The sequence below is a fragment of the Botrytis porri genome, assembly GCF_014898465.1.
Source record: "Botrytis porri strain MUCL 3234 chromosome Unknown BPOR_003, whole genome shotgun sequence".
Lineage (NCBI taxonomy): Eukaryota > Fungi > Ascomycota > Leotiomycetes > Helotiales > Sclerotiniaceae > Botrytis > Botrytis porri.
Window position 1 is genome coordinate 2,132,057 of NW_024066077.1, and position 24,491 is coordinate 2,156,547.

The window sequence follows — 24,491 nt, forward strand, 5'->3', positions numbered from 1 at the left end:
AGCTTTCGGTCTGTAATTAACGAAGCCCAACTGTCAAACAATTGGGCAGTCATTGCAGTAATCATAAACGGGGAAAGAAACACGTGGAAGGAATATTGAAGAACAAAGCACTTTGTAAACAATACTCCGTAGAGTTTTTAGCAGTTGTGCGATGGTTTATCCTATGATATATTAGCAAACAGGGGTCAGGAACATTGGAAGAGAGAGTGTGTTCATCAATTTCATGCGAGGATTGCCTTGAATGATTTTTCTCGAGATCCCTTCTAAATTCTGACATGAAGCACGTCCCGCTTGTCATTCCGAGTACGAACCGTTCGTTGCCGGTAGAAACTTCTTTTTGATTGGACGTTTGAAGTCTCGCATGCAAGAAACAGTGCAGCGTGGTGCGTCGGCGAGGTTGAATTGAAGATTGGAAAACCTGTAGAAATTACATGAAAGAAGAACCAAGACGTAAGATTGACAAAGCATGTGTAATACGTAGACATATTACGAAGAAGTCTTGTAACTTATTTCTCCTTCGAAAATAACACATACCGGGTTCCTCATAATGATAAACCGGTAGGTACCGGTACTGTCGATATCAACCACCGTTGTGATATGTGATATTAATGTACCAAGAAGTCCAACCTGTCACGGCGGGAAAGAAAAGGGAACATCCCGTCAAGTAATTAGGGCCAGTCAGTAATTTTGGAAAACCGCTTCCGATTCGTAAACGCCGAAAAAGGGTTTAGTGTGGTTTCGGGATCGGAAGTTGGAAGAGGGATAATGCCGGAGGGAAATGAGTGGCCACGAGGCATATGTACTCTGTATTAGAGAAGGCTGAATATCACTACGACGTAAGGCGGACTTAAGGTATCATTTTGAGCTGCGATGACGGTAGCATTTAAACCGGCCACCTCGGCGATCTAGTGGGTCCGTAGACATGTTAGCTTGTGAAAATCGTATGCAGAACTTCCTCCAGGTCCCAAGATCTGTCAGCGCCGAAACCCGAATTACATACATATCGGTTATTCGATTCAACCGACAATGTTCTACCGTGTAGGGAGATTGCTAAAATCATTCGAAATGAGTTTTTCCTTTCGTGTAAGAGTTATCTGGTAGCTTTGAATGCCACATCCACAACTAAGTGTGTCGCACGGACGAATAATCCTTTCTCTCTGGAAGCTGGGATCTCCCATTGAGTGTATCCATGTTGCACCAAGACTCGTCTACGAAGGTTAGAAGGGTCAACCTCTGTAGAAACCACAAGTAGAGAACAGACTTTTCTCCAAACTGAATGGATGATCCGTGCACAGATTAGAAGTGGCTGGGTATTTTGCGAAGAGGGTGTAATTCTTGAATTGGGAAGTAATTACTATCTGAAGCGTGTTGCATCCGTAGTCGAATCTAGTTTGAAGATGAGTGCTTAACACTTATACTGATCTCGTGATGATGCCACTCCAATCTTCCATGGAAGCGGCCCAAGAGGACGCATTCTGATTGTTTAGATCTCCCGCGCACGAATACATAGCGCATAGATGTATATGGCCTCCTCTTTGCTCCAATCACGCTAGCTAATCCTATGACCACAACTTGTTGTACACTGCCTCTTTCCAGCTAGGTTGTAGATATTCATGGCCATCAATCCTTCCTAAGACCCCTCTCGTCTTTATCCCGCGTTTCTACTTGCCGTATGGTACGGGAACTTGTGCATCCTGTCCTTGGGAAGGGTTACTCTCATGGGCCACGATCTGTGTAGCTAGGTCTAGCCCGTGAGCTACTTCTCCTGCATATTGATCTCCAAATCATCGACATCCATGCATGTAGTATCGTATACTGGTGGGACCCAATCGTATAACGTGAGCATGGCGGGCTTGATCTGTCAATTCAACAATCTTGCCATCTAGCGATCGGGAAAATCCCAGAGCAATTTGCTTTTTGGGCACGAAATAGATTTTGGGCTCTTGAGAAGAAGTCACTATACCTCTCTCCTGAACATAGTTGAGATCCGATGCGCCGATCTCTATGGAGAGAAGAAATATAGACCCATATCTGAGATGGTACGGAGACACGCGATGCGGGAGACATTGCTCGGCTGCTTCTTCGGCTTCAGCCTGGCAAGAAGAAGAAGCAAGTTTAGATCTGAAGGTGACTGCTGGGGACTGTTGTTTGTGTAGCACGGGAATCCCATCAATGTGGCAAAACAGGGTGTGAGGGTTTAGGACTGATGTTTACAAGGTTGGAGAAACAGCAAACGCTAGGTATGCATAGAATCCATATCATAATGAAGGGAGTCCTTCTCGGCTGTTAGATAATCTCCTGCATAAGAAGTATAAGGAGTATAAATAGCAGGTACTTCATCAGTGATAGAATCTAGGACTTGGTATGAACCGGCTTTACGAATTTGGATAATCCGCGCTGTCAATCATAACCGTTTTTTCGCATCGTATCTCTTTTCCACAATCGTTGGTACCCCGATATATAACCTGGTCATCTTTGCCGGATATGTCTATTTAAGCTCAATCTCAATGCAGGTACTTGGGGCTTGAGCCGATGAATAAATCCAATTCATCTCGAGTCGTTGATCGTTTTTAGTTCAAAAGTCGAGAATCGCAGACACGTAGTTGAATTCCAACATGGGACTCCCCAAGGCCTTTCCGCATGCTTATTTAGAAAATCAAAGGATATGATTTATTCATTCGGAAATCATTCTTACTGGGAAATTGTATAATCTAAGTGGCCAGTTACATCCATGGCTCCACTACTCCAAAGTTCGTTTCCATTGTGCTGGGCTGGCTCGGCTGGCTATATGTAGGAGAAAAAAGAGGTCGAAAATTGATCATTCTAATGAATTCTTTCATGAATCAATCACAAACTCAATCATGAGAATTAAGAGAACTCAGTGAAGCCTTGAACAGCGTCCAATCAAGAACTTATTTGAAATTTTGATTCTTTGGATTGGATTGGAATATAGGACGGTTGGACGGTTTCGTCAGTGGCCAATTCCGGGCTGCTTATCCCCCTACAACTAGGTTGATTGCTTATTGCAACTTTAATTTCTCAGTGATCATGAATGATATTGACCATCTTTTCTCTGAACAGATTTTTGTACAGATTGTATGGCCCCGTATGATCTTTCATGAGTAGCCGCTTGGATCTTTGAGAGTTTCCCTTTGAGATAGCTGGGTACCGTGATACAGAGTCAATGCCAGAGTGCGTAATCTAATTTCACTTCCAGAAGTTATCATGTTGCCCAGATCTTTGCCCAAGTTGGATATAATGGCGAAGCAGCTCTCTGTTAAATTTGGATGTGGAACTGGTAGATGTTACATAGGTAGGTACCTACACGATGGTTCGATAAGTACCAAATGGAAAATCATCCTCCACACTAATTATATCAATGCGGTCAACAGTACTTGGGATCGAGATTCCTTTTGATGTTTGTTTTAAGAAAGAGACTTTGGTATGATCGTCTCAAAGTTGGGGGGGGGGGGGGGGGGTGACCTGTTATTGTTTGATCATAGCGCAAAAAACAAAACCAAAAAAAAACAATCACGAAAAGACCTTCATCTAGATGGAGTAGGTGGGTGAGCAGGTAGCTTATTCAATGAATGACCATCGCTGCAGGTCTACGGCGTCGAGTGGCAGATGTAGTAATAGCTGTATCATAGGTCATCCAAGGAAACACGATATGAAGGCGGCCGATATGAATTGATGACGGAGCGTCTTCTCTGCATATGGATGGAGCTTGAGTAAGAGTTTGCATGAGTACAGAGTATACATTACCAAATTTCAACGGCAGCTTGGATTTTTTACCCGCGAACATCACCCCACCAGATCCTATGGAGGAAATGGGAGTTGGAATTGCATCCTCCACTTTTGTCTCTAGTTAATTTTCGATTTATTAACCCGTCCAAACGAGGGAGATGGGTCAATCCATTCCCCGATTTCACAATTAATATGTTTCCTGCATTCCTGTGCAAAGGATGATTTCATTTCATGGATTTGCTTCTTGTTGTTTGGGACACACAGGGACAATTATTAATGATGAAAGTGGTTGGCTCATGTAAGACAGCAGGTAGCAGTAGTAGGTTCCAGTCTCCAATCTTCAGTCTTCAGTCTTCAGTCTTCAGTCTTCAGTCTTCAGTCTTCAGTCTTCAGTATTCAGTATTCAGTATTCACTCTTCAACCCTCAGCCCTCAGCCCTCAGCCCAAACGGATTTCCACCAGAGACGTACATCGTACATATTCACGATACATACAAATTGAACAGCCGCGACAGTACCGGTATTGTTCCTGGTGTACGGAGTATGTACCTCATTGCTGACTACACATCTAGTACCTGTGTGGTCAATGTTAGCCAGGTACCACATGATATTTCCCTAGCTATCTAGTATTTTCCTAGGCAAAGTTAAATCCAAAGTGACGTTTTGGTTTTTGTTTTAGTTTCTGTTTCGGTTTCGGTTTCTCTATGGGATGGATTGTTTACTTCCCTTCTCTGGACGCAGCGGTTGTGTTGCAACAACAACCAAACATCTCTCAAACACCACTCCAACCACACTTCATACCTCATCATCATTGCCAGTCTTCACTCCTCATTTCCAACCCCTTGCCACTCTTTCAAGCTTCCCGAGGTCCCCTTGAATACTACCGAGTCCAGTCCAGCCCCGTCAGTCAATTGATAACACGACGCTCGTACCAACTCTTATTATTATTATTATTATTATTATTGATGAAGGCAACTCGACTCAACCCAAATGCTCCTGAATCAATCCACCAACCAGTTCTTTCATTTGTTTATCTTTGCAAAATCCCCATTTCAAGGATGTGGTGGGGAAGGAGACGGTGTGATTCGTCGATAGATCTAGACTTGACATCTAGTGCATTAGCCCCGGGGATCCAAATCGGGGATAGACGAACTGATAATGATTAAATTTTAAAAGCTGGGACTTTTTCGCTCATTTATTACCTAGGAAGCATCAAACCTAGCACGCCTGGGAAGTTGGAACCTTTGCCCCTTGTAATAAATAAATAAATAAATAATATTTTCGTACCTAATACCTAATACCTAATACCTAATACCTGCACTGCACTGCACCGACAAGCCTCGACGCCCCTGCAAAGCAAAATGCACATACCGAGGGAGTACTTCGCACATACGGAGGACACTGCCAGGTACTCGACTAACCAACCAAAAGTGGCTTACGCTACTCCTCTTTGTGTAAATTTCTCTTAATTGCCATTTCGAGATGAGAATTCGGATTTCTAAGTGGCTGGCGGAATCATTTGGTCATGCCCGCCCTGTCCTGTCCCAACGTGTAGGTACATTTACAATTTTACATCTTGCTACTTCTTTCGCATATGCTCCTGCGCACTCACATACCTACTCACTCACTCACTCACATAGTCACGCACTCACGCACTCACGCACTCCCGCACTCACTAGCATAGTCACTCACTCACTCACTCATTACTGTATTCTCTATTTCCATTTTTCAATTCGCACTTTCCACCTTACCATTCCGTTCCTTTCCTTCCTTTGAAATCCTTGCTTTGCCCAGAAGCAATACTACCGGAAAACACCTCTCAATTTAAACCTGAGAGTAGACTGATCGAACCCCCCCCCCCCCTCCCCCCCAATCCATCACATTATTGCCAATTGGACGGCCTTTTGGTGATCGAGAGCCTGTCGCAAGCCTCTTTCAACCTTCCCAATTTCAACCTCTCAAACCTAACATAATTGACTCACAATGTTCACTTGATCCATCCTCCATGTGTCGAAAATCAGGAAAAAGACGAAGAAGCTGAGAGCCATGAAGGAGGCGAAAATCCGGGCAAACAATAAATTAATAATGGAGGTCGAGGCGCAGACCCAAGCCTCCCGTCCACCTGTAGCTCGTTCACCTGAAAGTTTGCGTCAACGTCAACGAGATCGATTGTCCCCCAGAGGTCGTTTTGCAACTCCTAATCATATATCTACAGCCGTTACAGAGGTCGAACGACAAAAAAACATTAGCGTTCCTTCATTGTCAGCCCCCATCCCGAGAATAACTGGAAAGAGAAGCCCGAACCAACAGGAGAAGCTGATGCAGGAAAGTCCGCGCAATGATAACAATGTTTACCGTCGGGTCATGAGAGAGATAGAAGATCAGAAAGGTAGCATTACTCCAGACGGGGGTTCTGCTGGTCGGGAAGGTAGACAATTTACGGTTGCCAATGTGGGAAATGGAGGAAAGATATACTTACGGTAAGACAGGGTGATGCTGGTGGATGATATAGTGCTCGTTACCAGCACAACGAATTCAATGTTTGACAGTAAACAGTACTGACAAACCAACAGCCCGTCAATACGTCCAGCAAACCAACGATATCCTCAGCCATCGTTCGTCTTTCCAACAACACCACCGGATACTGCTGGACCTGATGCTGTCGCGTTTCGTAGAGAGGAGGATGATATGAGCCACCGTGAAAGTCTTTGGTTACCATCGAAGTCAGCAGCATCGAGCCTGAACCAGCGAATTCAAGGCACAGGACCAATGAAACCTGGACGCGGAAGAGCACATTCGTACTCGACAATAGATGATCAACACGCACCAGTTACTGACAAAGACGCTGGCGCTTTCAAGGTTATCATCGAGAGACCTGGGACTGCTACTGCCACTCAAAAGCTCGACTTCTTTCAAGGCATTCCTGCTCTTGACGTTAATATTCCTTCTTACAAACTGGGAAAACCACGATTCAGCATGCGCGGCACGCCTTTTCTTCGAAGCTCTTCCTATACAACCAATAATGATGATATGCGCTCCAGTGTTTTATCGAGTAGAGAAACGTCACAGATGGACCCAGCCTCGCAGCATCATTCGCGAATTTTTCCACGGCGTCATTCTGATTCATCTCCACAATCTCGTGCTGTCACTGGCCCACCAAGCCCTGAGGACCAATCACGCCCAATTCCATCGCCAAGAATTGTCAAGCCATCGAGGGCCATCGAACCCGAAATGTTCGATGCTCTCACATTCAAGCCGGCTTGCGACCATCCATCCATTGTGCGTTATGGTGAAAATGGAAACATTAGAGCTGCGACGCCAGCTCGTCTTGTTGCAGAAATCACGTCTCCGACATTTGTCGATTACGATCTTCTATCCGACTTCTTTCTAACTTTTAGGTCGTTTTTGGAGACAACAGACCTTTTACTTATGCTAATCGCAAGACTGCAGTGGGCAGTTTCAAGGAACGATGAAATTGGTACGGTGGTCAGAGTTCGAACATTTGTCGCAATTCGCCACTGGGTGCTTAATTACTTCCTGGATGACTATGTTATCGACTACGAATTGAGAGTGTTATTCTGTGAACGTCTCAACGCATTCGCAAAAACACTTTTGGAGAGCACGATGCACTCTAAGGTGCCTCTGAAGATAGTAGAGGAATTGAAGAAGTGCTGGCGGAGAGTATGTGCGTTATACTGGGATGGGCCTGAGTTCGACCCAGATCTTGGAGTGGAGGTTCCAATAGCCGCTGGAGGAGTAGCTGGTTCTCGAGATCCTACTCTCGACCCGGCCTTTTGGGAAGCCCACCCAGAAGGCCCCCCACGTCTTGATGGAATTATTGAGCCCGACTTTATTGAACACGATACCTCCATGGTTGAAGGGCGAAACTTTTTTGCGGACGTTTCTCGCGCAGGTCATATTGACTCTTTCGCCTATAACCCCACCCCTCCAAATGTCAGGGAAGAAGACGATGATCTTGAACCACCTCTGTCTCCTACGAGCATAGTCAGTGAAGATTTTGTATCATGTTCATTTCCTAGTCGAACAAGAGGCGGTGGAACAATAAACCCCCTCGGGGCACATCCAGTCCCTGCCAGCTCTATATACGATCCTGCCCCTCCTGTAGCAACCACACCCAAGGCCCTTACTGGTAAACGGGTACGCCCTTCGCATTCACACAAGCGCAGTGCAAGCTTCTCTGACTCGTTGCGAGATCGCCGAGCACAACCGGAACCCGAGCCACCCGTACAGAAGGTTATCTACAAGAGTACGGAGCTACTTCTTGCTTTACCTTATGCTGGAAGTTTGGTGAGGGGTAATCTCTTTCCCCCTGGACAAGCTTTTGTCGATATTGTCGCGCCAAGCACTCCAGCAGAATTTGGTCGAGAAACCACCTTGTTTCCCAGAGCACCTCCCAATCACAAAGGCCCTTCGGCGATGTCAGGGCCAGGTATGAAGAGACTATTAGGTAGTGTACGTCGTGCATTGAGCACCAGAGGAGGACATAGTCCAATTAGCTCTCCAACCCAAGGTAGCTTTCCCAACATGCCTCCGCTCGGAGTTCGAGGGGCAACTGTAAATCGCCTTCCTGGTACCGCAGTAGTCCCACAAGCCCAAAGGCACGATTCAATTCGTACACCAATGCGAATCGACCTCCTTGGTGCTGAAGTTGCTGAAGACTTCAAAAAGGCAGTTCGAGAGGAAGAGGAGGCCGATCGTAGATCACGTATGGTTGAGCAGCCATCGCCACCAACAAGCTGTCATCATGAATCTGGAATTCACTACTCGACTATGTGTCCAGACGTCACCTTGGAGAATTCAAGTCCCGTAACCTACAGGTCACCCAAGAGCGAAGTTACAAATGGAAGCAAGAGCATCTTAATTGTTGACGATACCATGACATTGCCTTTACCTATGATGACCGGCGCACTGGCCGTGAGTCCATCGGTAGGCTCGTTTGCCGATACCTTTTTGCATCTATCACATGGACCCACGCCACCAACGACACCACCTGGTGTTCTCTTCGCTGGAACTCCAAGAAGATCATCCCATCTACTAGGACATACCGTGAATCGTAGTTTATCATTAGAAGGCCTTCCTTCGCTAGTTGGTGACTCACGGCCATCAAGAGACTTTGAGCACCCTCTCGGACCCCGTCCAATACCTACACATTCAATGAGACTTCACAGTCAAACTCACCGAATCAGAAAATCCGCATCATTGCGTCGTTATGCGTCTTTCCAGAGTGGTTTTACTCAGCACCACAGGAGCGAGCGCAGCTTTGATGCGACCACATTCACAGAAGAAGCATCGATTGCCGAAAGCTTCTCTCGAACTGCACAGAGTCCACGGCCACTGCGAGTACTCAGGAGAAGGCCAGGTGGAGATTTGAGGGCCGTTGGTAATGTTGGAGATCTCAACACCGCTCATGTTCGACCAATGTCAACTGGCTCCATTACGACATATTCCGATTCTGTCCGAAGCTCGTATCTTCTTGGCAGTGGGGATGACGGCCAATACGTCGATGTAGTCAACAGTGATTATGATGGCACTCAAGGCCACGTAGAGACATTCTCATTAGGGGCACTAGCTGAGATCACGCCCAAAGCTCGTGTATCTTTTTTCGACACCCATTCATCTCAACCTGTGATGCGACCGTCTTTCGAAAAAGAAGCTCAGATGCTTGCCCAGATTCCAGATGATATCGATGACGATGGTGGCGTTGAGTCAGCTCTTCTAAAACTGGAAGGGAAATTTGAACAGAGGCGTTCCCACACCTCCGGCGGTGAACTACCTGGGAGGTTTGAGAATGAGGGAAACACCAATAGTTTTGGCGGCAGTCCTTATGATGCCAGTAAACTTACTTTGATTCATGATGAGGAAGAGAAGCGCAGACATAGACAGCGAAACGTCGTGGACTCGACAATTTTCAACCTAGCCCCATCTATACATCAGCCTCAGGAAGCTTCAACCAAGGCGGAACGTAGAACTTTTGCATACCAGCCAAGAGCGTCAAGAGCCTCATCAGTACCAGAATCAAGTGGTCTCACCGATTCCTTCTTTGAAGGTTCTTTCCTTGATGGTGCTTTTAGCGAGAATGAAAGCTATGAAAGACATACACGGAATTGGTCAGAACGATCGATCCTCGAAGGCCCTGATGAAGGGCGTCAAGGATCGATGGATAACAGTCCGCACTCTTCTCGTCCTGGATCTTTTGATTTCATAACCGAAACGGAAAGCTTGCGAAGAATGCGCCCTGGTGCAAAAGAACATGTTAGTGAAGGTGGCAACCATTCATTCCTCAACATTGACAGTGACCTTTCGTCCGAAATGTCTGTTATCTCAAAGTCCGAATACTCTGAAGAGATACCAAATATGCCTGCTCCAAATTCCCTTGCTATGAGACGGGGGGCAGGAGTCAAGGTGATGTCTCATTCATCTCAATCACCACATCAACCCCCTTCGCCTCCAATGACCTTGGTTCAGGCATTGAACATGTCTCCAAACACCGCCAACATCCCTCAGGTGCATGACACCCAGCTACAACAAGGGCACCGTTTACCACCAACGCCAGACATCACCCCCACCAGTGCCCTTGGATTAGGCGGGTTTGGTAGAGACGCCTTACGACCGAGTGATACAAGTGAAGCTTCTCGTAAAACGTCTGTTCACCTGCCATTTATTCTTGCGTTTGATTCGAGAGTTCTTGCTCAACAATTCACTCTCATTGAGAAAGATGCCTTGAATGAAATTGATTGGAAGGATCTCGTTGAAATGCGTTGGAGAGATGCTGCCACAGATACTCGCTCATGGGTCGACTTCCTGCGCTCTTCGGAACCTCGCGGAGTGGAAGTTGTCATCGCACGGTTCAACATAATGGTTAAGTGGGCCGTGTCTGAAATCGTTTTGACGGGCGATTTGGAAGAACGAGTTCGATGCATCATCAAGTATATTCACATTGCTGTCAATTGTCGCAAATATCGAAACTTTGCTACAATGACACAACTCACTGTAGCCTTGACTTCGAAGGATATCTCCCGTCTCACCTCAACGTGGGCCCACGTCCCGGCATCCGATATACAAACACTTAACGAATTGGAAGAACTTGTAACACCCACAAGCAACTTTCATAACTTGAGAGCCGAGATGGAAGGCTCCGGTGCAGATCAAGGCTGCATTCCATTCGTCGGGATCTATACTCATGATCTAATCGTCAACTCAGAGCGTCCAAGTCAATTTGCAAGTACACCAACAACAGAACCTTTGGTGAACTTTGAGAGGTGTCGATGCGATTCAACGATCATCAAGAATCTACTTAGATTGCTTGAGGCTAGTCAGCTGTATAGATTCCTTCCAATTGAAGGCATCACCGAAAGGTGTTTGTGGATGGCAGCATTACGAGACGAAGATATTGCAAAATACGGAAGATCAATTCAGAATTGATCACTCTGATTAATCAATGCCTCTATCGCACACCCGATAGTTTCCATGGAAACAGGCGAGCTGTTTGGTTGTCCATCCTTGCTCGATCGACCTAATTTACGAAACTTTCGATCAAGTTTCGAATTCATCAAAAGATGGATACAACAACAAATTCTTTGTAATAACAAATTCAAATTTTGGGACCCTTTGTTTAAAATTTTGTAATGTGTGTTTCAGCACCGTATTCGAACTTCATACCTCTCATTTCGAGACAGCTTTGAAGGATTCTTTTCATGTACTTTCTTCCCTTTTTATTGATCCCAGATTTCTACAAGCCCAGCATAGCCTGCGCGTCACCACGACGGCTTAACATAATATTTCCTTATTGCTCTTACAGTCTGGCTTCGGACTCTTTTTCTACGACCATGACTGTCACGATTTGTTTTTCATTGGTTCGCTGTATTTCCTTTTTCCTCTCACCTACCATGGAGTGCTAGGCTCTCAAGCGACTTTGTGGTGTTAGGTCGATAGATGGATGATGGATGGGTGTATGGAGACGGGGATTTTGCTCCAAATGTTTCAGGTGGGGGGGGGGGGGGGGGGCCGCCGCTACAGATTGGCGGGATTGGAATGTAAATGGAAGAGAGGGAAATACTTTATTGAAACCCGAGGGGTGAGAAGCATTATTTTTTGTATCGTAATGGCGGATCGGCTTGACTTCGGGTGGAATGGATGGGATGGATGAATGTAAAAGATGAGCGAGTCGTATACCCCTTTGTGTGTTACTTGTCTGCTTGCGAAATGGTCGATTGAGTGATAGTGGTAGAGTAGCTGGAGTAGCTAGATGAGATATCAAGGAATGAAAGAAGCAAGATTTCAATCTAGCTTTGCCATCTTCATGTGAACTTGTTTATGATCATATAACCATTGAGTGATATCCAATACGTTTATTAGGTTACTAGACAATGCACCTTTTGAATCCAAAATCAATCATAACTGAATCGAAACTATCTACACATGCAAAAATTCCCTCTCTCATCTCGCTTTACATAATGGAACATCCCCCATCGCTTAGCCCACCATCACCATTGGAACCCGCTTTTCCTCCCCCAGCAGCTAGAACGGCGGTGCGGCTAATATCTTCCCACACTTCTGCTACTAGCTCGCCAGTCATAGATGAACATCTGAGGGGATATAAGTTAGTAGTTTGTTAGGGATGGATTGTTCATGTTGTTATTTCTGCTTCGCGTTGGGGTTTGTAGGAGAGGGGAGAGGGGAGGGGAGGGGGAGAAGAAGAATGAGGTATTGTGAAGTATGGAAATGTGAAGAAGAAAAAGATGAGGATGAAGATGAAGATGAAGATGAATCAAACTCACTCCATATATCGATCGCATCTCAATTCCTGCGCAATGCGATGACCTTCTTGCGGATAGATAATCCCATTGGGATCTTTTTCGGATCGGAGATCGCGCTTGAGAGCGAGGAGGAGGATGGGGAGTTCGTATTGGAAGGCGGTTTGGAGTTCTTTGGCCCACTGTTTGGTTGGGGGGTTAGTTTTGTTTGTTTGGTTTGTTCGGATGGGAATGTAGTTTTGTTGGTTTGGTTGCTTTTATAGGTGTTTTGTGTTTGATCATGTATTTGTGTAGATTTATCTTTCACGTGGCATTTTCTTGTTGGCTGGTCACGGGAATGGATATGGAGAACGAGGGGAATCAAATGTACGTACAAATCTCTGTAGATTAATCAAACTCAGCCGATTCGAAACGGCATAACAGAGTACAACAACATTAGGTTTCAATGTTTTCCAATCGGTAGGCGAAGAGGTGTCATAGAAATTTAAGCGGTAAGGGATATTGGAGAAGCGGACGCCGAATATGAATGGTTGGTGGGAATCGAAGAGGAGATGGGCTTGTTTTGATATGGCGGAGGGAGAAAGATTGGAGGGGGGTTGGCTGGAAGGAAGGGAGGATAAGTTCGGGTCTTTGGGGGAATAGGGGAGGGGGCAAACTCACGATAGGAAGGTTGATTTACCAACTTCGGAATCGCCCAGGAGTAGAACTGTCGTTTCTATAGGGGGAGGTCCTAGTTGGGTATCATCCATGGCTGATTGTATAAATGCGTAGTCTCATGTTTACTCGAACAATGAATGTGACTTGGAGTATCGTAGTCGTCGTTGTGGAGTAAAGTTGATAGGAGTGCAGAGGGGTACGGTTACGATAAGCGATAAGGAATTTACCCCTGCTACATCTAAGAGCTTATTGGCTCAAAGATTCATGAGTCAATAAAAAATTCGGACAAACAATATCATTGAAGAAATTCTCATGATCTGATTTCATGAATGTTCGTCCGGAAAACCTGGAGAAGAGAAGGGCTTTCGATACCACAGAAGTATTTACGAGCTTTCTTTACAAAAGATAATTGGATTCCCGACGCAGAGAGAAGTGCGAGAGAGAGAAGATCGAAGAAGATGGGGGGAACGACGGATTATAGCGATTGGTCGCATGAGAACTTGATTAAGAGGGTTACTCAATTGGAGAAGGAGCTTAAAAGTAATACCAAAAGGTACTGATTAGTCTTTCTCCCAATCCTGAGAAACCAATATTGATCCAATACCAGCGTAACCCCTCTCCCCAAACGGAATCTCCAGAAACCCCGCCGCGAACGCGATTTCGACCCCTCCAAATACAACACTCGACTCATCGCTCTCAAACTTGCGTATTTGGGAAAACGCTACAATGGATTCGAACATCATGCACACCCAACACCTTTGACTACCATTGAAGAAGAATTGTGGCAGGCGTTGAATAAGGCTCGTCTTATATTTCCTCAGGGCGTTAATCCTCTGGCGCCGGGAGAAGTCAATTGGGAGGGATGCGAATATTCGAAATGTGGGAGGACGGATAAGGGTGTTAGTGCTTTTGGACAGGTTATTGGGATTAGAGTGAGGAGTAATCGACCACTACCTAAGGCGAAAGCAAAGTCTACACGAGAAGAATCTGTAGAGGGAGAAGCTATTGAAGAGGAAGATATGTATAACACGTATCCGAGGGAAAACGGTATCGAAGTCACATCTGCGCCGCTATCTCCATCTGCAGGCGTCCCAGGACCACGGGGTTCCGATAGTGGAACGTTCAGTTTGTCGGATCCAGAGATTCAGGAAAGTCTTGATTTTGATCATATTACGGATGAGATACCTTATCCACAAGTTCTCAATCGTCTTCTGCCACCCGATATTCGTATACTAGCTTGGTGTCCGTCACCGCCTGTGGATTTTTCTGCCCGCTTCTCCTGTCGTGAACGCCGATATCGATATTTCTTTACTCAACCTGCGTTTTCTCCTATTCCTTCTCAGTTGGAACATGGTGCATCAGCTAGTAAGATAAAAGACGGCTGGTTAGATATCGATGCTATGAGGGAAGCGGCAAGGTTATACGAGGGGTTGCATGATTTTAGGAACTTTTGCAAGGTGGATCCGGGAAAACAAATCACCAATTTTGAAAGGAGGATCTTTTATGCGAATATTGAAGAGGTAGATGATTACACAAGTTCGCTGGCTTATGTAAATGGGGGTTCATTTCTTGATGAATCAATTCGCTCCAAAACGGACGGTGAGACTAAGGCTCCTAAAATCTATACTTTCGACCTTCATGGATCCGCATTTCTGTGGCATCAGGTACGTCACATGGTTGCGATTTTGTTTCTGGTAGGACAGGGTCTAGAGAAACCTTCAGTGGTATCGGAATTATTAGACGTGGAAAAGAATCCAGGAAGACCTACTTATGAAATGGCAACCGATACTCCTCTTGTTCTCTGGGACTGTGTCTTTCCCCACGAAGACGACGAGTCTCGAACCGACGCTTTAGATTGGCATTACATAGGCGACTCTCCCGGATTTTCCGAGGGTAAATTCGGACAAGCGGGTTTGATGGATGATTTATGGAAAGTTTGGAGAGAGCGTAAGATTGACTCGATTCTCGCGGGCGAATTAATGGGGATTGTGAGTCGTCAAGGAGTGGATGCGAGTGAGCTAAGTGGGGGTAAAGGGGGGAAGGGAAGGAGTCAGAAGGTTTTTGATGGGAGTGATACTCCGAGATTTGCGGGGAAGTATACAAAGGTTATGGATAAGACGAGGATGGAGACGGTGGAGGTGGTTAATGAGAGGTATGTGGTTAGGAAGGGGTTGGTGGCTAAGGATCAGAAGAAGGGGTTTAAGAGGATGGAGAAGGAGGGAGAGGGAAAGAAAGATGGGGAATAGTGTTACATATAAGATGGAAAAAGGAAGTAAATTACAGGTTTCGATTAGATGTTCAAATCTCAACACGACTAGAATTCCAATCAGACACCTATTTGAACCGTTCAATTTCGTTACATTCATTAAATCTACATGAGAATACCACAACTCCGCTAGAAAACCGTGTAGATCTTGGAGCATTATAATTCTGTACCACTTCATTCACCGTTAGAACTTTGCTCAACGTCCCTACAGAGGTATCTATACGAAGGAAAAATCGGCACCTGCCGCTCTTCGTCAAGTTCTCCTTTGAAGTTCACGGATGAGTCTTGCTTGTGATTCTTGTGATTCGGTTGCATTTAGTAGGTTTGCGGAGAGGCTTTTTCTGACCTGGCTTCGAAGAGCTTGCTTTAGCGAAGAAATAGAACAGGCATTAGTTATGAGACGTTCAATTTAAATATGCGAAGGTGTCTGGACAGGGCGTTGGCCCCACCCAGCCCTATCTAATATTTACCGAGTGCGTAGATGATATCATTCAAGACGGGACTGTTACTTTTAGGCCACATCAAAAGGTGAGGATTAGTCAATACTATCGAATATCTCGCTAGAAAAAAATACAGTTGTACAAATACACAGGTAATCTTATATATTCTTAAATACATTTCCGTGTACTCCTGATTCCGCTTCCACTCCCTATTAGAATAAATCTCAGCAAACCCTCGCCTTCACAGTAACCATCAAATCCGGTTTCTCCCACAAAATGAACACTTTCTGCTCATTCCAACTGCGACTCTCCTCACATAAATCAATATCGAAATGCCACAAGCTACGCGCGAGAATGGCTCGCATCTCTGCCATTGCATGATGCTAGTTGATAGTTGATAGTTAGTTATTAACATATCTTATGCACGGATGTACTGCACATACCTGTCCCAAGCAATTTCTAAGTCCCACGGAAAAAGGCTGTACGACACCACGATTATCTGACGCAAAACGCGGATCATCGAGCCATCTTTCTGGTAGAAATTGATCTGGAAGTGCGAAATTGGTAGCAGAGCGATAGGCACCCCATTGGTGGACACCAACTGAAACCTAAACATCTAGTTAATTTTTGTCTACTTGCACAAGTGCAGGTTTACTCACATCTTCAGGGATAAAGTGACCATTAACAACGACACCACCAGGTTGTGTTCTTCAAGGCAGCATTCCTAGAACTGGCGGGTAGATACGAAAAGCTTCTTGCAGACAAGCATTCAAATATCGCAGATTAGCAAGTTTTACAAATGTCATATCGGCTGATTCTTCAAACGCTGTACGGATCTCTTGGACAAGAGTTGCCGTACACGAAGGATTCTTCAGGAGATGAAAAAGAGCACCACTAAGTAGCGTAGCTGTGGTTTCACTCCCAGCTATAATAAGCGTGCCAGTAGATTTCACACTCTCCGCTCTCGTCATTCCTTTCTCGTCATTATGACGAAGAATATGACTATTTGAGCTAACGTCAGCACTTTAAATATCATCGATCGTACGAGGGACCTACAAACCTCATTAAATCACGTATATCAGTAACAGTATCTAGACGACGCGCAGTCTTATATTGCGTATATTGTATATGTCTCTGTCTCGCTTTCTGCAGTCCCAGAAACAGCGCCAACTTGGCAAAAATGGGTATTCCAATTAGCGGTTACGCGCGCATGACGCGGAAGAGACGTGCGAACTTGAGACCCTTGAAGATGTTAGCAATCCAAGAATTGTATTCTTGGGTGCGGAGAGCATTGGTGGATTCGGCAAAACATAGATCGCCGATTAAATCGAATGTGGTGAAGTTGAAGAAGCAGACGATGTTCACTTTGGCATTGGAGGGACTGTCGATCTGCTCGTAGAGTTTCTGGATGAGAAGGTCAAAGTATACGTTCATTAGAGGCTCTTGTTCGCGAAGAGACGCTTCCGAGAAGGCGTGGCTTAGTGCTCGTCTGATTCGAGCGTGGTCTATGTCGTTGGATGCTGTGTTGGTCAGTGTAAATCCTTTCCTGAACATGACGTGAAGTATCAACTTACAGATAATATCTGCGATTCCGTCATTTCCAGAGAAATATACCTCTTTGTCTTTTGGAATCGGCTTCTTTCCATGACGCTGGCCATAGATCTCTAAATATAAAAGTAAGAACTGGTTCTCACTCGAAGCATTTGCAGGACTATACCTTGCTAAGCTTCAGAATTGTTGAAAGATACTGTTGCGGGAGATATCCGAACAGTATTTCCGTAAAGATCATGAAGTTTCTTCACGTTTGCTACCCAGTCGCCTGTTCAAATCTCTGTATGTTCAGTTTGGTTAGTAAGATTATTGCAGGGTTTGAAGAGTCTTTGGGGTGATTGATAATGAGAAGTGTTTCACTTGCCCCAGTATGTTGGAAAGTAAAAGGCACCACGTAACTTGGGTCCGGCTACTTTAGCAAGAGGATGAAATGTGATGTTGTATGAACCAACAATTGCACAACAAGCCACATACTTAGAATTTAATCAGTCTAGGTAGTAACGTGGACGCCAGATTCGACTTACAAAAACGCAAAGAAACAGCAAAACTTCGGAAAACTGGAAGATGGCCATCGTGATTCTAGCCAGCAAGAGATCACAGCAGCCAAAAGGTGTAAGTTTGCAATTATTGAAAGTAGCAAGGTTACTTCGTGGATAAGCTACCAACAAATGTATGGTAATTTGATGATTCACAAGCGGGTGATACCTAGTGAAGACATCCGTATTGCTTCGTCGCAATAGCTCGGCATTCATAGAGTCCGCTTGTCATCTGACAAAATTAGTAAATTTCTAGTTAGATAGAATAATGCCACACAAAAATGCCCTCTAAATAAGTGGGATTCTTCATGTATGTTTGAGCCTTTTCGGTACGTGAAAGGCTCGCTAATAGAGCTCGCGTACGACTACACAAGCTGCGAGGTTTCTATGTGAAAACGTTGAATGGATCGAATTACTGCCTAGAGCTATTAGCCAGAATCTATTCACTCTGATCATGTCATGTAATCCCAGAAAGTATTCACTCGAAAACATCCCAGCCCACCATGACCAAGGTTCGAAGCCTATTCAGACTTGATGGGTTGGATGAGTGACGGTGAGAGGTCAGCCTATCATAAAGGTCTTTCCGACCATGAGTTATGTCAGTATTATGCTTACATTGGTGCCAACAGTGACTTGCTTAATGGAGATGATGATTCACGGAAGTTACGAACTCGGAGATGTAGCGCTGTAGAACCCACTTGAAAACAGGTGAAGTTTGTTCTAATTAACGAGAAGGCTTGAACCCCACGGACTTCTTTCGTTCCCCTATGCACAACGGAAAGATGGACAGAGGTTGAATTAAATATCATATATCAATCACTCTTTCTTTCAGAGGGAGTCGTTACATTTGTTTCTATTTCGTTTTGCACTTTAACTCTAGATAACTTTAGACTTCCTGGATTTGAGATCTTGATTGCACTTGCAATTTGACGACTAACTTCCGACACCTCTCGTCTGGGCATCATGAGAAAATTTGTCTAAAGGGGTGAGCTCATTGAACGCTTAATTAAATACCATCTGATATACTCTGCGGCTCATCTTATCATCTATCATAACCCTATTCACCATATCCTTATCCAATGCAAACCGATTTTCCTCCTCTATTGCTCTCCCCGCCTATCCATTATAGTTCCATCTTAGCCCATCTAATCCCTCCCGCTAGCAATCAACTGTTCCATGATATCCGCAAACCTGGCTGGTACACTACCTTTCTCCTGTTTCGCCTCCCCAACCGCCAATAGCACCTTCTTGATACCCACACCTACACTATCACTTTCCGTGTATTGTTTTAGTTGATTCAAGGACTCTTGCAAATCGCCTTCATTGTCGAATGCTTGAACCTCTCGCAAGATAGTTGCCAATTCGCTGAAAGTATTGACATTGGGGACTGCAAGTTCACGATTGAAAATGGGTTGAAGATCAAGTTGTTTGAGGACACTGCGTTGAGACGTAGTGCCTATAATCAAGAGACGACGTTGCTAGAAAGTTGTCAGTATCATGGTAAGAATAGAAAAGTAGAGGACTTACATTTGGCGGTTGCTTAGTGAGCAGAACCATAAGGGCTTGTAGTACTGCGTTTGAGAATCGGGGACCAATAGGAACCCATTCGATAATACGCTCAATATTGTCTATGACAACGATATTTTGAGGAGATTTGTATGCATCCATAAAGACTTTGTTGAGATATTGAATTTTTTGTGCATCACCAAATCCAACCATATTCTCGGCGGAAACAAGCTTGATGAAGGGAAATTCTGACCCTTTAGCAATGGCTGCTGCGAGGGCAGTTTTTCCAGAACCAGGGGGACCATGGAGAAGCACTGAGAGGAGGGATGTTGTTTGTGACTGTCTTACGAGATCTATGAATAGACGACCATCTTTGAGAATGGTATCAATGTGCCTGCTGAAAGGCAAGATACCTGCTGCCATGGCGCCTTCAAGTTCTTCTTCAGACACACCAAACGCGGCTTTGACTTCTTCAAGAGCATGCATGAAATCGCTTCTGTTGACCTTCATGTTTTCGATATCATCGCTAACACCTGCTACGGTGCCAACTTTGACGTGTCGATTGAAAGCAAATGATGAAGCTGACTTGACCAGACCACCAATTTCAGCTCCCGAGAAATTCTTGGTTAGATGAGCGAGTTCAGCAACATCGACATCTGAATCCATGACATCATTCTTTAACATCTTGGAGGTGTGAATCTTCAAAATTTGTGCTCTGCCGGCTTCATCTGGCAGGGAAATTTCCATGTGAACTTCTAAACGTCCAGGTCTGAGGAGAGCGTCATCAATCATATCCATACGATTGGTCATTCCAATGAGGAGAATGTTGTTGAGCTGGTCAACTCCATCGAGCTTAGACAACAATTGATTGACTACACTGTCACCAACACCAGTTCCGCCACCTGCTCCGCTTCCTCTTTGTTTACAAACGGCATCCAATTCATCGAAAATGATGATATGAAGACCACTCTCGTCTCCTTTTTCCTTGTACTCCTTTTCGGCATCGGCAAAAAGCTTTCGGATATTTTCTTCGGATTGACCAACGTATTTGTTAAGTACTTCGGGACCGTTTATGACCTTCGGCTCTCTTGAATTCAACATTTTTCCAATTTGACGGGCAATGAGAGTCTTTCCCGTACCCGGAGGACCAAATAGAAGAATACCTTTCACGTGCTGAATGCCCAATTTCTCGATTAAGCCAGGGGGGAAAATACGAGAAGCGAAAGCTCTTCGGAAAATAGCACTGAACTCTGTATCTAGACCACCAATACCCATATTTTCGAATTTAAAGTCCGGCGCAATGATGGAATTAACGGCCGGCCGCTTACTCGATCCCTTCAACTTGATGGGCGATTTTGAATCCTTATAGAACGTGATAGGCGTCGTTCGAACTAGAATACCACGAGCTTGTGGAGCGCTGACAGTTGGAGACGGCTCGGCATTTTTCTCCATACTTAAATCGGACAATTGAACAGTTTTCACAAGAAATGACAAAGGTACATTTTTGTGATCCATTAGCAACCTTTGACCGGGAGCAAAGACTTGGTTCTCGAACCACTTGATGAATACACTAGCCAATTCATCTTGGTCATAAGGTACGTCTGTAAACTTCTTCGCTGAGGCAAATCCGACCTCAACGTCCAGAGCACCAAGGTAAGCTTGTGGGCCTTGATAAAAAGGATCGTATGTTTCAGCGTTTATTCTATCCAGCATTCCGACATTACACCATGTTCTTTGTGGATCCGACAAACTTATGCATCCTGGAGGGAAGCCATCCAATGGCCTTGCAGTAACAACAAACATGCCATTCAGTATGAGATATATATCTGATCCGTCCTGGTTGGGTGGAAAGTCCATAGGAGATACAGCGGACCTTGTAATAATGTTAGTACAAGCAGTGCATTGCTCTTTAGCCACAAATACTCACAAATTGCCAAAGATGTATTGATTCGCCTTTGTTTTATCTTCGACTTTGGCGATACTGAGCTGCGCTCTTCGGGGAGACATTGGGCCTCTGCCCCCAACAGGTTGTCTCATGGGCATAGCTTGTCTTGGAGAGGTCATAGGAGACTTTTCTTGACGTCCTGCATAACCATTTCCATCATAACCACCCATGGCAGTGTCTTCCCGGGGAGGAGGTGCTGGAGCTCTGCCATAACCTGCTGGTGGTTGGTCTCTTGATGATCTTGGCCCCGAGCCAAATAGGTTATTACGGAGATTCATAATTTCGTTGGCAAATTCGTGTGTAAGGAAGGATGATTGTTTGTTGGGACTCGATGATACGAGAGGCTTTACAATATTCAAAGAAGGCGTGGAGATGAAACTCGTTTTGAGTTCTTATGTACACGAGGCAAAAACAGTGTCGGTAGTCGTAGTCGTAGCCTGCTGCGGAGTGGTTGATCTTCAGGGGATTTCGCGAGGCACCAGCCTTATGATATCGAAAATCAAACTGTCCTTTCAACAATGACTCAAAGTTCAAAGAGAACAGATATAATTTTGTAGGTTAATAAATTATCAGTAAGATCCTCTATTTCCTTAAAATTCAGAATAAACTATGAAAATATGAAGTTTCTAAAGTGGACAGTGCCATTCGTGTTGCGACTGCTGTCTCTTGCAGGTTTGACATCAGCAAGCGGCGACCGAGCACAGCTAATGATTGGATTGGCCTTGTCATCTCCAACCCCAGAATCCTTATCGCAACCTCTCAGCCTTGATCTAGATTTCTTCGTCCAAAGCGGGGATCAACAACTTCGTTTACCAATCATGCCTCTGTAAGTTTCGCTATTTTAATTATTCAAGATCAGATAATTGACTTTTGCTAGTCATTTGTTGGGCAAAAAGTCGTGGAATGTCTACAACAAAGATAACATCGAGAAAGTCCGGCGCGATGAAGCTATTGCAAAAGCCAAGGAGGAAGCGGAGGAGCAACAGATGCAAGAGTTAGATGCGGAACGTCGCATGCAAATACTACGAGGAGAAATCCCTACACCTCTATCAATAGAAGACAAACCAGAAGAACACAATGACCCGCATGAGAGACGCTCGCATGGCTCCGGCGAAGAACGCAAGCGGAGACCTAGGAAACGAAATGGGGAGAACGAAACTGACTTCGAGATGCGCGTTGCAGCTCAAGATTCACAGTCTTCAAAGAATGAACGTCAAATTGTTTTACGAAAACCTACAGATGCACCATTAGTTGATCACGCGGGACATATTGATTTGTTCCCCCAAGAACGTTCACAGAAACTCCGAGTAGAAAAGAATGTAGAGGTGGAGCAGGAAAAGGAGAAGAAGAAGAAAGAATACGAAGATCAATATACAATGCGATTTTCGAATGCAGCAGGATTCAAACAAGCTCTCGATAACCCATGGTATTCGAAAGCAACGGCAGAGGTGAAATCTATTGATGAAGATAACCCAGGCAAGGACGCATGGGGTAATGAAGATCCAAGACGAAAAGAAAGAGATGCAGCGAGGATTATTTCAAACGATCCATTGGCTGCTATGAGACAGGGTGTTGCTCAAGTACGACAGGTAAAGAAGGAAAGAGAACAGTGGATGAAAGAGAAAGAGAGAGAACTCAAGGAACTGGAGGCAGAGGAGCGAAGAAATAAAAGAAAGCGAAGACATACTGATGACATAGACGACAATGACCTGGAAGGATTTAGTTTGAAAAGACTTGAAAAGAGGCCACGAAGCTCCCATCATAGAACCGATTCAGAGCATGAAAAGGAACGAGAAGGAGAACGAGAACGTAGGCATCGACATCGCCGGAGATCAGAAAGGGATGAAACTGATCGACATCGACACAGACACCGACATCATCATCGACATCATCATAGAGATGAGTAGGCCTATTACTTTAACATTACAATTTATAGCTTTGGTTTGATACCCTTAATACTCAATCTTAACCTCAAACATATCCTCCTTGACCAGTTCTCCCAAATCACCAGCTTCCATTTCCTCCAGTGCCTTCTTAACCTCCTTATACGTTCCCTCTGACAGACCCTCCTTCCGACTACTGTAAATGTCCAGCCCCTGCGGTGTAAATAAACTCGGCGCAAACCAAGTAACAACCCACCTCTCTTTCTCGCCCTTCTGCGGCCCCTCCGTAACTTCCCTCTCTCCCCACCCCAAAAGCTCCCAATGACTACTCGCAATCTTCAACCAACCCTTTCCTCTCCAATTCCAAGCCCCATCTCCATCTGGTGTATCGATCCCTTGTATACTTTTCGGCTGCGGCATCCAGGTTTTAGAAGTGGGCGTAGAGGTCACTTCGTCGTCCAGAAGAGGCGCTGCATGAGGAGAGGTAGGTGGTATGATCTTATAGGTTATGCGTACGTTTTTCGCCTTTTTCCACATGGGAAGGGTGGAATGCGTGACGGACCAGGTGTGTTGAAGCCATTCGAGAGGTGGAGTAGTGAAGGTGGGTGAGGGGTGGTTGTATTTGAGGGGAGAGCGGATGATTATTTTGGATGCGTCAGTCATGTCTGCGACTGATTAGATTATGGTGTAGGAATTTCTGTAATCAGCGAAAGTAAAAAGTACTCTCAAATTCGGGTTCTTCGAACGAAATGAGATCCTCGTTTTGTAAGGCGCGATGTAGCTAAGACGTGACGATCAATTGAAACAAAGCGCCACAGAAGTATTGCATTTTGGCACAAGCTCGCTCATCGTACACTCCCGAGGTCCTTACCTGTATATTGTGCCTCATCTCGAGATCTCAGTATATTTGCTGTACGCAAAAATAGCAGATAGTCTATAACCCATATTGAGGAACAGTGAATTTTCTTCATCAAATCAAGGTGAATATAAGAAAGTAATCGAGAACCTTGGGAGCTTATCAAGTGAATGTGAATCAGAGCTTGGCGAAGCTCATGTGGATCCAATCACAACCACCCTCTGCAAGGCTATGTGCCTAGCCTCACCAAAGTAAACAAAAAACCATCAAAACGCCCCTCGCCGTCGCAACTTAAAAACCTCTTTCAAAACCCCGGGACAATTTTCTTCGA

At 45.0% G+C, this 24,491-nt stretch overlaps 7 protein-coding genes across 7 annotated transcripts; 3 read left to right on the forward strand and 4 right to left on the reverse strand.

The window, feature by feature from the left end:
• Nucleotides 1-5,792: 5,792 nt before the first annotated feature.
• On the forward strand, nt 5,793-11,189 carry EAF01_002696 (uncharacterized protein; the record flags this gene model as incomplete). Its single annotated transcript, XM_038910949.1, has 2 exons — nt 5,793-6,226; nt 6,320-11,189. 2 exons carry the CDS (start codon nt 5,793-5,795, stop codon nt 11,187-11,189), a joined length of 5,304 nt encoding a protein of 1,767 aa, XP_038773871.1.
• Nucleotides 11,190-12,213: 1,024 nt separating this feature from the next.
• Nucleotides 12,214-13,269, reverse strand: EAF01_002697 (uncharacterized protein; the record flags this gene model as incomplete). Its single annotated transcript, XM_038910950.1, has 4 exons — nt 12,214-12,352; nt 12,545-12,702; nt 12,895-13,120; nt 13,181-13,269. The coding sequence occupies 4 exons, from the start codon at nt 13,267-13,269 to the stop codon at nt 12,214-12,216; spliced, it is 612 nt and encodes a 203-aa protein (XP_038773872.1).
• Nucleotides 13,270-13,506: 237 nt separating this feature from the next.
• On the forward strand, nt 13,507-15,423 carry EAF01_002698 (uncharacterized protein; the record flags this gene model as incomplete). The annotated part of the gene is made up of 2 exons (XM_038910951.1): nt 13,507-13,730; nt 13,785-15,423. The coding sequence occupies 2 exons, from the start codon at nt 13,507-13,509 to the stop codon at nt 15,421-15,423; spliced, it is 1,863 nt and encodes a 620-aa protein (XP_038773873.1).
• A 684-nt stretch (nt 15,424-16,107) lies between these two features.
• EAF01_002699 (uncharacterized protein) lies at nt 16,108-17,672 on the reverse strand (the record flags this gene model as incomplete). The annotated part of the gene is made up of 7 exons (XM_038910952.1): nt 16,108-16,266; nt 16,327-16,491; nt 16,615-16,885; nt 16,944-17,053; nt 17,099-17,403; nt 17,458-17,609; nt 17,632-17,672. 7 exons carry the CDS (start codon nt 17,670-17,672, stop codon nt 16,108-16,110), a joined length of 1,203 nt encoding a protein of 400 aa, XP_038773874.1.
• A 1,443-nt stretch (nt 17,673-19,115) lies between these two features.
• On the reverse strand, nt 19,116-21,699 carry EAF01_002700 (uncharacterized protein; the record flags this gene model as incomplete). The annotated part of the gene is made up of 3 exons (XM_038910953.1): nt 19,116-19,448; nt 19,498-21,349; nt 21,404-21,699. The coding sequence occupies 3 exons, from the start codon at nt 21,697-21,699 to the stop codon at nt 19,116-19,118; spliced, it is 2,481 nt and encodes an 826-aa protein (XP_038773875.1).
• A 339-nt stretch (nt 21,700-22,038) lies between these two features.
• EAF01_002701 (uncharacterized protein) lies at nt 22,039-23,345 on the forward strand (the record flags this gene model as incomplete). The annotated part of the gene is made up of 2 exons (XM_038910954.1): nt 22,039-22,247; nt 22,299-23,345. 2 exons carry the CDS (start codon nt 22,039-22,041, stop codon nt 23,326-23,328), a joined length of 1,239 nt encoding a protein of 412 aa, XP_038773876.1. The 3' UTR covers nt 23,329-23,345.
• Nucleotides 23,346-23,373: 28 nt separating this feature from the next.
• EAF01_002702 (uncharacterized protein) lies at nt 23,374-23,967 on the reverse strand (the record flags this gene model as incomplete). Its single annotated transcript, XM_038910955.1, has 1 exon — nt 23,374-23,967. The coding sequence occupies one exon, from the start codon at nt 23,965-23,967 to the stop codon at nt 23,374-23,376; it is 594 nt and encodes a 197-aa protein (XP_038773877.1).
• Between the last annotated feature and the right edge of the window lie 524 nt (nt 23,968-24,491).